The sequence below is a fragment of the Antechinus flavipes genome, chromosome 2 (assembly GCF_016432865.1).
Source record: "Antechinus flavipes isolate AdamAnt ecotype Samford, QLD, Australia chromosome 2, AdamAnt_v2, whole genome shotgun sequence".
Classification (NCBI taxonomy): Eukaryota; Metazoa; Chordata; class Mammalia; order Dasyuromorphia; family Dasyuridae; genus Antechinus; species Antechinus flavipes.
In genome coordinates this window covers 150,939,914-150,956,537 of record NC_067399.1, presented here as the reverse complement: position 1 = coordinate 150,956,537, position 16,624 = coordinate 150,939,914, and the positions used below count along the sequence as shown (strand labels likewise).

The 16,624-nt window shown below is 34.8% G+C and overlaps 1 protein-coding gene across 2 annotated transcripts in view; it reads right to left on the bottom strand.

Moving 5' to 3' along the window:
• Nucleotides 1-16,624, bottom strand: part of TTL (tubulin tyrosine ligase) — a 44,883-nt gene that overhangs the window by 14,237 nt on the left and 14,022 nt on the right. For both annotated transcript variants that reach the window (XR_007950379.1, XM_051975815.1), the window contains exons 2-5: nt 16,328-16,406; nt 12,156-12,397; nt 6,945-7,080; nt 4,570-4,839 (exon numbers count right to left, since the gene is read on the bottom strand). Coding sequence is in view for 1 of the 2 variants with exons in the window: in XM_051975815.1 (XP_051831775.1) it covers nt 4,570-4,839; nt 6,945-7,080; nt 12,156-12,397; nt 16,328-16,406 (727 nt within the window). In the remaining variant the exon portion in view is untranslated. The remainder of the gene's footprint in view (nt 1-4,569; nt 4,840-6,944; nt 7,081-12,155; nt 12,398-16,327; nt 16,407-16,624) is intronic.

Sequence of the window (16,624 nt, the reverse complement as noted above, 5' to 3'; positions counted from 1 at the left end):
TCCTTGAAAAGTGAATTACTTGGTATTTTAATGCAAAGGTCAGACAGAATAATCTAGATGACCCTTCTACCATAGGTGAATTTTAGATAACATCAAATTTTAAGCTTACCAGATCACTGGAAAATGAAATTCACTTTTATTCAGGGTTTTTATTCAGAGTTGAATAATAGAACAAAAACAGACTAACCTCAGACTAATGAATATATTGTATTTACGGTTCTATTCAAAATAACTGCCATATTTAAACATAGAGTAAGTAAAAGCTTTAGCACTTAGCTAAGAATTAGAAACAAAGAAAAGCAAAAATGTTGACTCTTCCCTTCAGGAGCTATAGGATTGAGAAAAGGTCATTAGAATTTGATCATTAAGAGATCACTGGTAATTTTGGAGAGGGGAATTTCAGTTCAACGAGCAGGTCAAAGCAAGGAAAATTTTGAAAGGAGTAAGAGGAAAAATTGATATACCGAATAGAGAATGCTTAAATTAAATGAGAAAAGGAAGGAGATATTTGACAATAAGCATTAAGGATGATCGAATCAAGTGAGATTTTTTGTTAAAATATATATAAAGAATTCTTCTTTATAAGTTTGACTTCCTTGAGGATGGAAAATCTATAATTTAGTTTTTCTCTTAGAATTTTTGGATTTCTGACAGAAGAAGAAAAACTGGAATTTTAAATTCTTATTTAAAGAAATAAAATATTTCATATTTTAAGGCATAAAGTGATAAAGTTTTTTGCTCACTAGAAGAAATGGGAGGGAGACATTTATGCTATATCCATTTACCTAACATTCTCACATTCAATAGGATAGCCTCTAATTCTGGGACAGAAGAAATATAAAAGTCCCAAAATGTATATTAACTTAGCATGAAAGACAAAGCTGGATTTGAGGGTGTTTTATTTCTATCAAGTCAACCACCTTATTTGCTATTGACATATGAATCCTATCTACAGGTAGTCATCTAGCTTTGGATTAAACATCTTCAGTGACAGGATTCTCATTATCTCACCAGACAGCTCATTCTACTTTCCAATATTAGCAAACCTATGGGGAACCTTTAAGGGACTTGAAGTCTGTTCCCCTATAATTTCTATCCATTAGTCCTGTTTCTCCCCAATGGAGTCACAGAAGATAAATAGCATTCCTTTCCCAGATGACAATCTTCAAATATCTAAATGTACCCATTATATCCTTCATTTCACAGGTGAGTCCTCCAGGTTTAAACATAGAGTAAGTAAAAGCTTTAGCACTTAGCTAAGAATTAGAAACAAAGAAAAGCAAAAATGTTGACTCTTCCCTTCAGGAGCTATAGGATTGAGAAAAGGTCATTAGAATTTGATCATTAAGAGATCACTGGTAATTTTGGAGAGGGGGTTAATATCATATCCTGTCCTTAAGTATCCTTCACATGTCATAGTTTTGAATTCCTTTATATTGGCTGATCTCTGGACATATCACTCTAATTTGACAATGTCCCTCTTAAAACATAGCAGTCAGAATTGAACAAAATACATTCAATGTGTTTAGACCAATACAAAGGTTTTGACTGGTATAGTATTTACCTAGAAAATACTTTATATAGTCAGCTAGATGACATGGTGAATAGTATCCCTGCTGGACTGAGGAAAACTCATCTTCCTGAGGTTAAATCTTGGTTCAGACATGTATTGCCTATATGATCCTGAAGTCTAGTTCTACCAGGCCGTGTTTTCAATGTTATCAATGTATATCAATGTATTAGTGTTTTATTTCCTATAAATTCAATTCATTTCCAGTCCTTAGTTTGCTGGTCTGTGCTAATATGAGTCATTAGCAAAATGCTGTTATTCTCAAAATGGCAAATGTGATTAAAAACTACATTAAACAGTAAACACTGAGAAAGTTGAATAGCAGACACATTAATACAATTCTTTTGGAGCTATGAATTTGAACATTCTGAAAAATCAATTTGAAAATTATAAAACAAAAGTTATCAAACATCATATCCTTTGACTCATAAATCCTTTACATGCTGGGCATATATCCCCAAGGAAGTCAAGAAAAAAACCAAAAGATCCACATATACCAAAATATTAATAGCTGCACTTTTGAAGGTAGCAAAAACTGGATATTAAATGGAGAATGGCTGGACAAATTGTGACAGATGAATACTATTAGACTGTAAAAATGACAAATGTGATAAATTTGGAGTAACATGAGAATAGTTGCATGAATTAATATTGAGCAAAAGAAGCAGAAGCAGAATAATGTAGATAGTGAATAGGATAATAATAAAATGAAGATAGCACTGAGTCCCAGAGAATAGATGGTAAAATATACATCACTATTTTCAAGAGAGATTATGAATACAGAATGGTTTATACTCTATCAGGTTGTTTTTCTTTTTTTATAAGAGGGTTCAATTGGGAAGGATTATGTATTGTGAAATAACTATGGCAGGATGCCAAAAGACATCAATAAAACTTTTAAAAACACAGAAAATTTGAAACTCAAAATTAAAAAAATGTTAAAAATCACCTTTACACACAATTGGAAAAAAAAAATACTACTAAAAATAAAAATACATGTAGAAAACTTGCCAACAATTTAATTCTGGAACTATAGGTTTAAAATTGCATTAAGACTTTTGGGACACCCTATATATTGATTACATAGGCTAATTCTCATTTCTCTCAGTTGCTTGTACTTTGCTAGAAATATTTCATGCTCAAAGTAACTACAAGATCATAAGTGAAGAATTCTAGGAGAGTTTTATGAATTCAGTAAACCAATTTTTCCACAGAGTCAACTAACCTGGAAGGAAGGAGAATCAAATCAATGGCAGACCCTGTCAAAAACAGAATCCATAACAAATCCAGGCATTAAATTAATTTCTTTTTTGTAATTAGTCCTAAATATAAAATAATCAATTGGTTAAAACTTCAGACAGTGGATTAGGAGGAATATCTTCCATTAAGCCCACTTTGTTGTGAATGATAAGAAATGTAAAAGGATATAAGACAATAATTTGACCCAAGAATAAGGCAAAACTATAACTGATTAGTGAGCAACTGATATATGCAGGATTTCTATTGTTTAACATCCTGCTACCACTTGGAAAGGTACTTTTTTCTCCCTTTCCTCTGTCATCAAGTAGTACTGAATGAAATCTCTTACAAAGTAACTTAATTTTGAGTCACTACCTCCAAAATATCTTTTTCTTACTTCTCTTAAGTAAAACGTATCTCTCAGCAAGACACATTCCTTCAGGATAAAGACAACTAGGAAACCCCTTTGCCGACTTGTGACCAGGAAAAATGGAATGAGCATCAATGGCTTGTGCTTCCATTTGTTTGCTTACCCAGAGACACAAAAGATGCTAACATAGAGGGAATGTGGTAAATACACACACACACATACACACGCAACAAAAAGAATGCTTATTTGAACAGATGATAGATACCATAAACTAGTATTAACAAAGGGCCATCTCCACTTTTCCTGATCTATATCTGGCCACTAGACCCAGATGACTCCAGAGGAGAAATTGAAGCTGGTGACTTTGCACAGCCCTCTCTCACTCAAATCCAATTGCATGTCATGGTATCACCTTCTTAATGTTATGGTCATCTTTGAGAATGAAGAACAAACAACAACCATGATTGACTAGGAGAACTGAATTCTAGTGCTAACTGTACCATTAGTCATTTAGCCTTTTTGTGGTTGTTTTCACATCAATAATATCAGGAAACCACCACTTGCTCTTCTTAGCTCATATGTTTATAAGAATCAAATAAGTCTATACATGAAAAAGCATATTTTAAGCAAGTTTAAGGTGATGCTATTATTTCCTTTTCACAGTATTTATTCATCCATCATTCCAAGGTAAATACATCATGGCTCTTAGTTCACAATCATCTTTCCTAAAACATAACATTAAAAAAAAAGGCCAACACCATTTCATGGGCTCTTCCTTAAAAGGAGTGCTTCATTTAGGGTCAACAGAAACTTGGATTAAAATCCCAGGTTTATTATACAAGCTGAGATGGACAGCTCTGATAACCTCTCAAGCCACTGATACCTATAGTACCCACCTCATAGAACTGTTAAGAGTTAAGAGCCTGTTAAACGGCTTAAATGACATAATGTAGGTCAGAAGTGTCAAATGTATGGCCTGCAGGACACACGTAAAGCCCCATGACATTGAGAATACAGCTTGAGCCAGATTAAAATGTAATTGGGAAATAGAAAATTAAATCAAAAGAAAATAAAACATTGATAATGTATGAGGCTTTCTATATGAATATGTATCCCACAGGGATTCATATTTATGGTTAATGGCTCCCATTTTGATTTGAATTTGACACCACTGAGAGTATAGTTGAAATTTTATGCAAAATTCAATTTTCCATATACATCTATCAATTATTATTATTGAAACCATAACAATTGCCCTCTAAGTTTGATCCATGAAGCAACTTCCATTCTTTGGAATGGTCAGTAAGAGAGACTCCTTTCCATGTAAGGGAATAAAACCAAACCTCCCCTTGAAATTGTTAGAAATAACAAAAAGATACAAATAAATTACCTTATTATTTGTTTGATTTGTAATAAGATACTATTTTCCAGTGTAATGTTCAAAGCACTTGTTAGATACTGATTGAATTCCTCAAAGAACATTTCATTCCCTTCTTCATATTTCCCATAGTTTTTTGAATACTCCTTTTGAATGCAGTGATTGGTCAAATGGCAAGTTTTGTCTTGAAAATTGGTGATATTGTATGGTTCTGAAGAGGTCCGAAGTACGCCCTCTCTATAGAGGTAGATATTATATTGATGATCCACTAGGACCCAGCTCCTGCCAAAAAAAGAGAACAGTTACTTTTCTATCCAAGCACCTGATATCACAAGACCATGTCAAGGTAATCATTTTCACAATTTGCTATAAATTTTAGAAGAATTTAAACCCCAAAAATTAAATAAATTCTTACAAAATATTTGTGTTGGCAACTTTAAGAATTAACTATACTGAACAAATGGATGACACATTTAGAATACTTTATAGAAAACCATTCTGTAGTTGGCTTAACCTGGTGATGAGATTCAAGAAAAGAAAGAATAAAGCCAAAAGCTAAACCCAGGGGTGGGGAAAAATGGGAAGCTACCTAGGTAACATCTTTTTTACTCATGATTTTTATACATTTGTATATTCTAATCCCAGAAAATATCCTTCTCCCTGTCATGTAGCTATTTGTGATGAGTAACACTACATATTACAGTGAATCTCATAGCCAACAATGGAAAAGGGCACACAATTTTTGAACCTTTCCTGGGGCAAAGAAGCCCCATGTTCTAGCTATATTGGAAGTTACTACAGAGATGATATGATCATGTAGGGAGAAAAACTTTTCTATTAGGGTGATAGCCCATTCTAAATAGTCATATATCATATGACTTTTTGGCTCTTTATCTTATGTCATTCTTATGACGGCAACTCTCTCAGTATAATTTTTTATGAATCCAAAGTGAAGTATACTACAGGGACATAAAACATAAAACATTAGGCTTTCAAGAAATTTCCAGTAAAGTGATTTGTTACACCCAGATAAGAAAGCAGTTTGGATTGCTTCTTTAAGAAAAACAATAAATAATTACTAACTCAAGACAGTAGCAGTTCAACTTAGCCATTAAATAAATTTTGTGCTCCATAATCAACAAGACTTGTATAATTGAAATCCTGGTTGGTGAGTAATAATCTGTTTAGAGCACACATCCTTCACAGAAAGACTGAAATACCTGCTGTGAGCTAGTATTAAAGATATCCCAGAATATACACTGTTGTCTGATGCTGTCCTTGAATGACTTTATGGCTGCTTTGGTCAGAAAAGAACATCACACCCTCCTCTTCTGTCAGTCTTTTTGCCTGCCTACCTTAAAACTAGGATAAATGAGGTTCTAGTCAATAAACCAAATTCTAAAAATAATCTCACACCCATGAAATTCATAAAGATTTGGAGGGAAATAAGACACTGTTGTTATCTGTAGCAGGGAATAGCTTCTTTCCACCTTTATTTATTTTGTATAAATCTTGCTGTTATCTCAGCTTCTTTTCAAATTTACAAGAAAATCAATCCACTAATTTTAGTAGGCAAGATCCTCAGTAATAAAACAAAGAATTTTGATTCTTTTGGAAAAACTAAAACTTTTTTTAAAATAGAATTTTGTTTGTGTGGATCTGCAATTTCTTTGCTATAGGAAATTCTTGATGAGAAAACTTCCACTGAAGGATATCAGGAGCTTCTATGTCCCTTATATACAGTCTTACAGAGCTGCTTAAATCTTCTCAAGAAGAATTGTTTTTTTCCTTTCTTCAAATCCTTAGCACTTGGCAAAATGCCTAGCACACACTGTTGTTGGTTCAGTCATTTTTATCATGTCTGATTCTTTGTGACCTCATTTCATGTTTGTTTGTTTTTTTTGGGGGGGGGCAAAGATACTAGAATGGTTTGTCATTTCTTTCTTTAGCTCACTTTACAGATGAGTAAACTGAGGCAAATGGGATTAAGCGATTTGTCCAGGGTCACATAGCTAGTAATTGTCTGAGATTGAATTTGAATTCATGAAGCTGAATCTTCTTGGTTCCAATCTAAGTGCCCTATTCTCTGTGCTACCACCCTGCCCCTAGGACAGATTAAGTATCTCATAAATGCTTATAAGTTGACTGAGTGACTATGATCATTCAGTCAGTATATGTCAGAGGTAGAATTTGAACAAGGCTCCTTTACCAGCATTCTATCCACTATATTATGCAACATTTCCTTATATGCATATAATCTAGTTCTTTGAATCTGTTAATTGTAATGTGAAAGGATTCAACAAACATGTTTTGAACCATCCTTATCATTTTCATAATTTTTTTCTTAAGTATGAAAATAACCCCAGAAGCATCATTTAAAATATTACCGAATATCAAATTTGCGATGACCTGGCTCTAAAAGCATAGGCTTTTCAAGGTATTTCTGAATCACATGCACTTGTCCTTGGTTATCTATAAAATCCAGCAGTTCTGTAGCCTCTGAAGAAATAAGAATGCCTTCACCTAACAGAGGAAAAGAAAGCAAGTCATTTCAGTTCATAGAATGGAGGGAGAAACCCATACAAAACCAAAATGGGACTTAATGTCTTCTGAGAACACCAAACCAATACCCTACATATGCTTTCCTTTCTCTTTCCATTTGAGAGACTCTGATTATGAACAGATTTGTTAGGGTCTTAAAAGATCATTAAAGTTCTCTTGTCCAGTAAATGCTTTCCTCAGCAAAAATCTAATACAACGGCATGATTACCATACTGGCAGATTTCTTTCTTTTGGAGATGAGATTTCATTACTGTTTCAGCATGAATAAGTATGTTAAATCAATACCTTGCATTAAGGAAAACAGCAGATTAAAATAAAAAGATTTGTAAGGGGATGTTTACTTTGAAATTTATATTTTTAACTTTATATAAAGTTCTAGTTTAAAAATGTTTTTTTCAGATGAAATTTCAATAATTAACAGAGGACAATAGGCTGCCATCCTATAAATTCCTTAATTCTAAGTATCTACTGAAATCCTGTTCTCCTATAGATATTAAGTCTCTTGCTGAGTTCATCCTTGCTCATAACTTCTAACAAGTCCAGAAAGATAGAAAAATTACACAAAAATATGCATCTTTTGTTCTCATCTCTCAAGTGAATTCACTCTCAGAGCAAGTTGTTTCATTTTTTTGAAGAAAGGGGTTTATAAACCTTAAAGCATTAGTTAAAAATGTTATCATTTTATATATCTTCAAAACTTAGTGCTTTCCTTTTTCTTTACAAAGACAGGATATTAGAGTATTTTCATGCTCTTCAACTAAATGGCCCAGTGGATAGAATGCCAGGCCTAGAGTTAGACCTGAGTTCAAATCCATCCTGTGTGACTTCAGGAAGTCATTTAATCTCTATTTGCCTCAGTTATTAAAGTGCTATATACATGTTAGTTATCATTATTATTATTATTATTATTAGCAATAAAGACTATTTTTTAAATTCACAAATGCACAATGGTTTTATTTAGAAGAGCACAAAATTTCCTCAATTCTCTCATCTGGTTTTGGATTCTTTATCCTATTAGTAACATTTTACATTCATTGAGTGCTTTAAATAATTCACATTCTCACTCATCACTTCTCTTAAGAATCCAATGAAGTATCAAGATAAAGAATGAGTTCCATTTATACATGAAGAAACTAGGTAATTTGTATGAAATCATATGAGGTATGCCTATCAGGTTTATAAATGACACAAACTTGGGATAGTTATAATGGTGGATACCAAAGTCAGTAATGAAAGAGATCTATGAAGGCTGAAGTCATGGGTTGAATCTAGTAAAATTCCATTTAGTCTCATCATATTTCAAGACTTCTCTATGAGATGATGGGATTTAAATCTAGATCTCCTGATTTTAAATTCGGTGCTTTTCCCACTTTATGAACACTGGCTCATAGAATTTTAAAATGTAACATTTTAGAGAACCTGAGAGATCACTTCATCCAAGTCCCTCATTTGGGAGTTGAGAAAATAGACCTAAAATCCTCAGACTCAAATCTTTCCCCCATTATATGGATCAGTTCAATTCAAAGTCATTTGGGGGTTTTTATGGACAATAAGCTCAGTTTGAATCAACAATATGACATAGCTACAAAACCTAATGTGATCTTAGGCTGAATCAGGAAGCATATAGTGTTCAGAATGAGAACTGCGCCTGTTCTACTATACTTAGCTCTGATCAAAGCCATCTGGAATGATGTGATCAGTAAGGAGTGATTCAATTTGGGAAACATTCTAAAGATCCAAGCAGCTCCAGGGCTGTTAGGATAGAGGGGGAACTGGTCTGGACTAGAGGAGGATAAGCTGAAGGAACTGGAGATGTTTCACCTGCAGAAAAAAACACAGGGTGGAACAAGTTTCATGTATCTGAAGGATTTTTAATGTGGAATAGAGAATTAGATTTATTATTATTTGGATCAGTAGCAGTAATGGAGTCATATAACCTTACTGAGTGAGTTTCAAATTTCTTCATCTGTAAAATGAAGTAGGAAGGCCCAAGGTTGTGTGGGCTTGATATAAGGTGAAACCTTTTTTTTTTTTTTCCCTAAAACAATTTAGGGTATCCATGATTGGAATGTATTGCCTCAGAAGGGGGAGAGGGTCAGGTACAGTTTAAACTAGATGTTCCCAGAGGTCCCTTATACTCTTTTTGCTAATTTGATACACTGCTAATTAGACTTGTCAAAAAACAGAATAGGGCCCCTTAGAAGGTAGTGAGTTCCTCTTAACCCAAGGTTTTCAGGTAAATGCTAGATGACAACTTTTAGAGAATGTCATAGAGAAGACTATGGTTCAGGCATGAGTTTGACCTCAGAGAGCCTTTCCAAATCTCAGATTCTATAATTTGGTGACTTTCCCAGGGTTACATATGAATGGGACTGATTGAATGAAGGATTTCTCTACTATCACATGATCCCTGTTTTCAGAACTGGGACCTTGAGAAGTCATTTGTTCTCTGGAGGAATGGACTTTGAACCTGGAGAGGCAGGACGTTGCATGACCTGTGGGAGGCAGCCAGCATTGGTGACCATTGGCCAAGGATGGCTACATCCTGTTAGTCTAACCAATGAGAAGGCTCGAGTCTTTTGCTTTTAAACCCTGGACAAGCTGGAAGCAGGTCAGGTTCCAGGAGCACATGGCAAAGTTGGGACAGCTCCCAGGTGTGTGTCTGGGTCTCTCCCTGCAGGGATTAAATAACTGCTTTCTCTTTGTACCTGATGATGTCTCCAATTAGTTAAATGGAAAGGGGGTCTTGCACCCGACCCATCCCACTCACATGGTAGAGTGGGAAGTGCACTGGATTTGGAGTGAGAAAGCCTCACTTAAACCAACTCTACTATTTACTACCTCCAGGGCTCTAGGTAGGGCATCGAACCATTCCGGACCTCACTTTTCTCATCTGATAGGCTAAATGACTTATAATGTGCCTTTAGGTTGAAAATCTCTGATGCTACAACTTGTTTCACCTGCAGAGAATTTGACACTATAAGAATCCTAGAATCTTAGTGCATCATTATTCTTTTCTATGGCCTGAAGCTCAGAGATCAAGGGTCACACAGAAAATAAATTACAGAGCTAAGATTCAAAACTAGGTCTTCTGAATCCCAACCCTGAATCATAGAAATATTAGAACTCAAAGAAAGTTTGATCGGATTGATTTCTGTCACCTCATTTAATGGATGAAAAAACTTAGATCTCTAAGTTTAGCCATATGGACAATCTGGAGGGATATAGACTAGAGGAGAGTACAGTTAGCTGGGTTCAGAAATGTTGGCAGATACCTAGTGAAATGTCACAGGGTTTTGTCATTGATAGAATGTTGTATCCTGATTAGGAAGCAGACTTGGCATAACTTTTAAATTTTCAAATAATGTGAAATGGGGAAATTTAGCTAGCTAGTATCCTAGATACAGAATTGGGATCCAAAGTGATCTTGACAGATAAACTCCAAAAATGGAATGAAGGTAACAAGTTGAAATTTAGTGGCAATAACTACAACTTCTATCACTTGAATTCTAAAAATCAACTATTTAGGTATAGCTCTAAGAATCAGAAAACAGTTCCTGTCAAAAAAACTTGGGGATTCAAGTGGACTACAATGTGACGTAGGAGCCACAAATTAATATAATATAAAGCTGTATTAGTAACAATATAATATCCAGAGTTAGGACAGATATTAACTACACTGTGTTCCACCTGTGTCTTGTCATATTTGGAATATTATGTCCTGTTCTGGGCAGTAGATCATGGAAAGGACATCCATAAGTAGAAGTCTAGAAGAGCGTAATCATTATGATAAGGGAAGTTGAAGCCATGTAAAAAAGGAACAGCTGAAAGAAAGGGGCAATTTTAATTTAGAGAACATAGAAAGGAACATGATGAGAATGATGACCCAAAGAAATGAAAGAGGAATCACGTGTATTTTAGCTGTACATGACTAATATGGTAGTATTAACATGTAAACTCTGTATCAGATCATTACTTATAAGGGAGGGAGACAGACAGAAAATTTGGAACTTAAAAATTTTTTTAAATGAATGTTTAAAATTGTCATTACATGTAAATGGGGAAAAATAAAATGTCATTAAAAAAAATCTAGCTGTAAAGGTGCTTTTTGGGAATGAGGAAAATAAAGGAGAAAATTCACTGTGCAGAGGCCTCAGGGATCACTATGGGAGGCATAATTTAGGTAGGGACTAGCTTGGATGATCTCTGAAGTTCTTTTGAAATAAGCAGTGCCACAAAATAACCTACCACAGATCATATAGTTTGTCAGTGACAGAGCCAGATATAAAAGAACCTAAGTTTCCTGATTTCTAGGATTACACATTCATATGCTACATGATGAACACATGGCTGAGATTAGACACATAAAATCTTTTTTCAGAATAAATTCATGGATCATTTTTCCCATAGTCCTTAAACTATGCTGATATCAATAAGCTCAAGCTTAAAAAGTAGTTTTTTTTAAAAACCCACAAACATTTATTTAATGTCTCTTCTTTTGTTAAGTGGAAGAAATAAAAATTACAGATAGGAACTGTGCTGATCCCAAATAGCTCAAAAGGTAGACTAACTATTCAGTTTCTCTCCTTTAAATATTACAGGTGTAGCAGTGCTTTGGGGATTTGGCAGATGTATAACATAGGGTTTCTTATAAATAGCTACTTTTTTGTGCCAGTTTCCAAAGAAAAGTTAGAATTGTTAAGACTGCCATAATGTTCAGTGTGACATCATTTATTTGCAGAGACTGGACTCAGCAATTCCACTTTGATCTCATGGACAGAAAACTTTTTTACTATCAGAAATGATGTAAGTTCTACTACTGGTTCATTCAAAACTCTCACTATTTCATAATTGGTCTTGGAGACAAATGGAATCAGGCTAAGATGATCTAGTGCATCATATTTTTAGGGAAGCAAAAAGCTATCATTGAAACAACAAAGTATCCCTTCAAACTCATTATCAAAATCATCATCACCAATGATAAAACAGAGAAGGAAAAACATTCTTTTGAGTATAACCATGGCCATGAGACTAACCTTTGGCGCCTGCGGAGGATTTGGCTATCCATACATTGCCCTCCCCACCCTCTTTTCTCTTGTTATAGGAAGCAAGGAAGACTTCCCTTTCATCTGTCCTTGAATTGTTTATCAAATGGCGAATTCCATTCTGCGAAGGTGATGCTGGGGCCACAGGAGTCTTGAGATTAGTTGGATAAATCACATAGGATTCCGGGAACCATGTGCATGATTCTGTCAATTCAGGACTTGTCTTGATTAACCTAATGGATAACAACAGATGGATCAGTTGCCTTTTTTTTTTTTTTTTTTTAATTCCAAGGAATCTTCTGGGGGATGAGTGGGAGGTAGGAGAAAGCCTCAGAAAGTCCAATCTAATATTCTGAACACTCTTTAATAAGTCCTAAGTGACAAGAAGTCACAAGAGGAATGGAGTATCCAAAGATTGGAGTCTTTTCTGGCTTAGCTCTTGTCCTTGGGCCCTTACATGAGGGAAATATGATATACCCAGAGGTCTGAGTCCATTTGCCAAATGGAATGTTAAAAGCATGTTCCAGCTCATTCTGACATGGCACTTGGTCCAAAATAACTTTATAGTATCTACAAAGAACTAGCAATATGTCCTAATATCTTCAGTGTATAACTTTTCAAGTCAATATTTTTTTTAGGGGGGATAATTTATGGGGAAGGGGAGAGGCAGCAGGAGTAATGGTAGAAGAGACTGAATTATTCAAACAATTTATTCGATTTTCCCATTCTCTCTGTTAGTGTAGAGCTATTCTCAGTTTCTAAAGAAAAAGAAAACATCTCTAATTGGAGAAAGAACCCCAGTCATTATGGTAAAAAGCTTGGTTACTGCAACAGCCTTCTAATTAGCCTTCTTGCTTCAAGCCTTTACACTCTTTAATATATCCTCCACATAGCTGCTAAAATCATATTCTTAAAGTATAGGTTTGATTGTGCCACTCCCTTGAAAGAAAAAAAGCTCTAGCGCTTCTCTAGTGCCTTTAAGATAAAATACAAACTCCTCTATTTGGTATTTAAAGTCCATCATTATCTGGTTCCAATACCTCTCCAAACTGATGACACATTGCTTCCCTTCACACATTTCATACATTCAATTCAAATTGGACTCACAAACATAAACTCCATCAATCACTTCATCATCCTTGATCAACATATCCCCCCATGTCTACAAGACTAGTGTTCCTTAACTTCCCTCAAACTCTGTACAAGCAACCACCTTTGAGGCCTTTTCTCATTCCCTGGCTGTTCATGTCTCCCCCACCCTTCCAAATAATCTATTCCTATTTTTTATATATTTCCCATTTACTTATGTATGTAGATATAAACAACTAGTTAGCACAATGGGTAGAATGTTAGACTTGGAGTTGAAACTGGAGTTCAAATTCTGGCTCTGAAATGAGCTGGGTGACCTTGGGAGCTGTTAAGTGTTCCAGTTTTGGAGTGTTGTTATGAGGATTAAATGTTGAAAGATGTGTAATGCATGCTATATACCTTAAAGTACTATATAAATTTATTTTTGTTGTTATTCAGTCATGTCAGGTTCTTCATGACCCCATCTGGGGTTTTCTTGGCAAAGATACTAGACTGCTTTACCATTTCCTTTCCCAGCTCATTTTACAAATAAGGAAACTGAAGCTAACAAGGGTAAGTGACTTGCCAAGAGTCACACAGCTAGTCAGTGTCTGAGGCCAGATTTGAACTCATGAAGATGAGTCTTCCTGACTCCACGTTCAGTGCTCTATCCATCATACCATCTAGCTGTCATTTTCATCAATGGATCATAAACTCCACAGAAATAGAAATTACTTCATTTTTTGGTCTTTGTATCTCTAGCATCATGGACACTATCTGGAACATTGTGAATGCTGAAGAATTGCTTGTTGGTTGATTCATGATGTATTCTGACATCAGATCAACAAATATTTATTGGCTCCTTACTATATTTGATTTACTGAGCCAGGTTAGTATAAATGAAGGAACTCAGTAACACTGCAAAGCAGACTGAAGACTCAGTCTTCTTAGATATCAAAGGAAAAAACACGGCACACCTATTGATTCTCAGTCACATGTAAATTCCCTGCTATAATCCATTCTTCTTAGCCTCACATTGGGGAGAGGGTTAAAGGAACCAGACTTTTTTTTTTTTTTAATAGTAAAAGGAGGAGAGGAGGGCAGTTGTTGATCAGAGGATACCTAAGCAATTTACATAACCTCAGAGCAGCTGATGAAAATACAGAATATAAAACGCAGTTAACACAGATAACAAATTATTAAATGTAGGGTAAAGAAGGGCTTGCACTTGCTGCCCCTTTAGAAGGTGGGAAGAATGGTTTCAATCAAGCTTGATGGAATTTGAGAGAAGTTAAATCACTGGCTGGGTGACAGCTCAGTCACCCCTCAAGTGGTTCTTCAGAAAGTCAGACAGTTCTCAAAAAAGAGAAGAGAGGCAGAAGACAGTTCTGAAAAGTATGAGCACTGGCAGTCAAGAAGAGAGCCAATTATGGAGGAAGAACCCAGCTCCACAGAAGGAATTTCTTTGCCTCTTGGCAGAGAAAAGGGATTTCTCAACCATACCCTACATCCCTCCTACCCTACTCCCATCCATTGGCCATGGCATCTACTAGAGGGAGGGAAAATTTCGTAGCTAATTTTCTTGAGATATCATCTCAGGAAATACTTTTACTTTGAGTTAATTGTGTTCTCTAAGTGGCTGTTTAGTTTTTTAAAGTTCTGTCTAACTCTTCGTGATCCCATTTGGAGTTTTCTTTGCAAAGATACTGGAATGATTTGCCATTTCATTTTCTAGCTCATTTTTCAAAGAAGGATACTGAGGCAAACAGAATTAAATTATTTGTCCAGGCTCACACAGCTAGTAAATGTCTGAGGCCAGATTTGTTTTTAGGTCTTCTTGAATCCAGTGCTTTTTTCAATTGTGCCACTTGGCTGCCTTAATAATTCACTGATATTTATTGATAGTGGAATTATAAAGTGACATGATCTTTTTGCAACAATCTGACAGTATGCCATAGAAGTTACAAAGACAATTTATACCATTTGATGCAATAATTACCTTATTAGTAATTTACTCTGAAAGTTATCAAGAAGAAAAGGATGGCTAACTGTACAAAGATTTTTTTTTCTAGCAGCATAATAGTAATAAGTAATAAATAGTAATAAATAAATAAATAAAATAGTAATAAAGGGGAAGGAGCCTAATTGTCTAATAATAAGGAAATAGTTAAATAAAATGTGGCATATTCATGCAATGGAGTCATTAAGAATGACAAACATGAAGAATATAGAAAAATATGCAAAGTAAAACGACACAAAGAAGGGGAAAGAGGCCAAACCAAAATATGAGTGCAGACTGACTTGGACCAGTTAAGAAAAGAGTGAAGAGATGGGCAAACATAGTACCCTGATATATATTTAAAGAGACTGATACAAAAGTGTAATTAGTGATTTTCACTAATTAGGGATACTGTCTTATCTCTATGACTGCTTTATTAAGGAATCCCTTGGGTACCTAAGAAGCTAAACTCTTACTGCACTGGGTCATTGGGGTAGATATGGTTTAACTTGAATTCTGTCCTTTTTTAAAAAAAGAAAATATAATATTAAAAACTAACATATAGTGTATAATGTGGGCAGCTAGGTGGCACAATGGAAAGAATACCAGACCTAAAGTTAGGAAGATTCTTCCTCCTGGGTTCAAATCTGGCCTTAGACACTAAATGTATGACTTTAGGCAAGTTACTTAACCCTCTTTGTTTCAGTTTTCTAATCTATAAAATGTGATAAAAAAGAAAATGGCAAACCACTTAAATATCTGCCAAGAAATTCCAAAATGGTCAGAGAAGTTGGACATCATTGAAAAACAATCAAAGTGCTTACTATGTGCCAGACACTATGCTAAATGCTTTACAATTATTATTTTTGTTGATCTTCAGAACAATCCTTTAAGGCAAGTGACAGAATTTGAAATCAGGTCTTCCTGACACAAGGCTCAGCTCTCTAGCCACCATACCGCCTAGCTGTCATAACAGAGTTCTAATATGTTATTAAATAAGCATAAAGCAAACTTTCTTCTATTTCTTTTTTTAAAAACTTTTCAAAATGGAAAAATGCACAATTAAAAAATAAACAAAAGTTTAATGTAGACTTACTTAACTAAAGAAGCTTTTCGACAAAGTTTATCAGCTCCTCTGTAATAATTCACCAACTGTATAAGACCAGGTTCATGACCTATAAAGGAAAACAGCCAGGTAAGATATTATTTTAATGTATGAGTAAGATGAGGGAAAAAGGTTGGGCACCAGAACACCAAGAGAAACAACTGTACCATCATTATTCAATAATATTACACAGAAAAGGGTTTCTATGATATACTCTAAACAATTTATGCTTTCCCTATTTGAGAACCAATAGTTAATATTTATTAAGCATGTACTATGTGGTAGGTA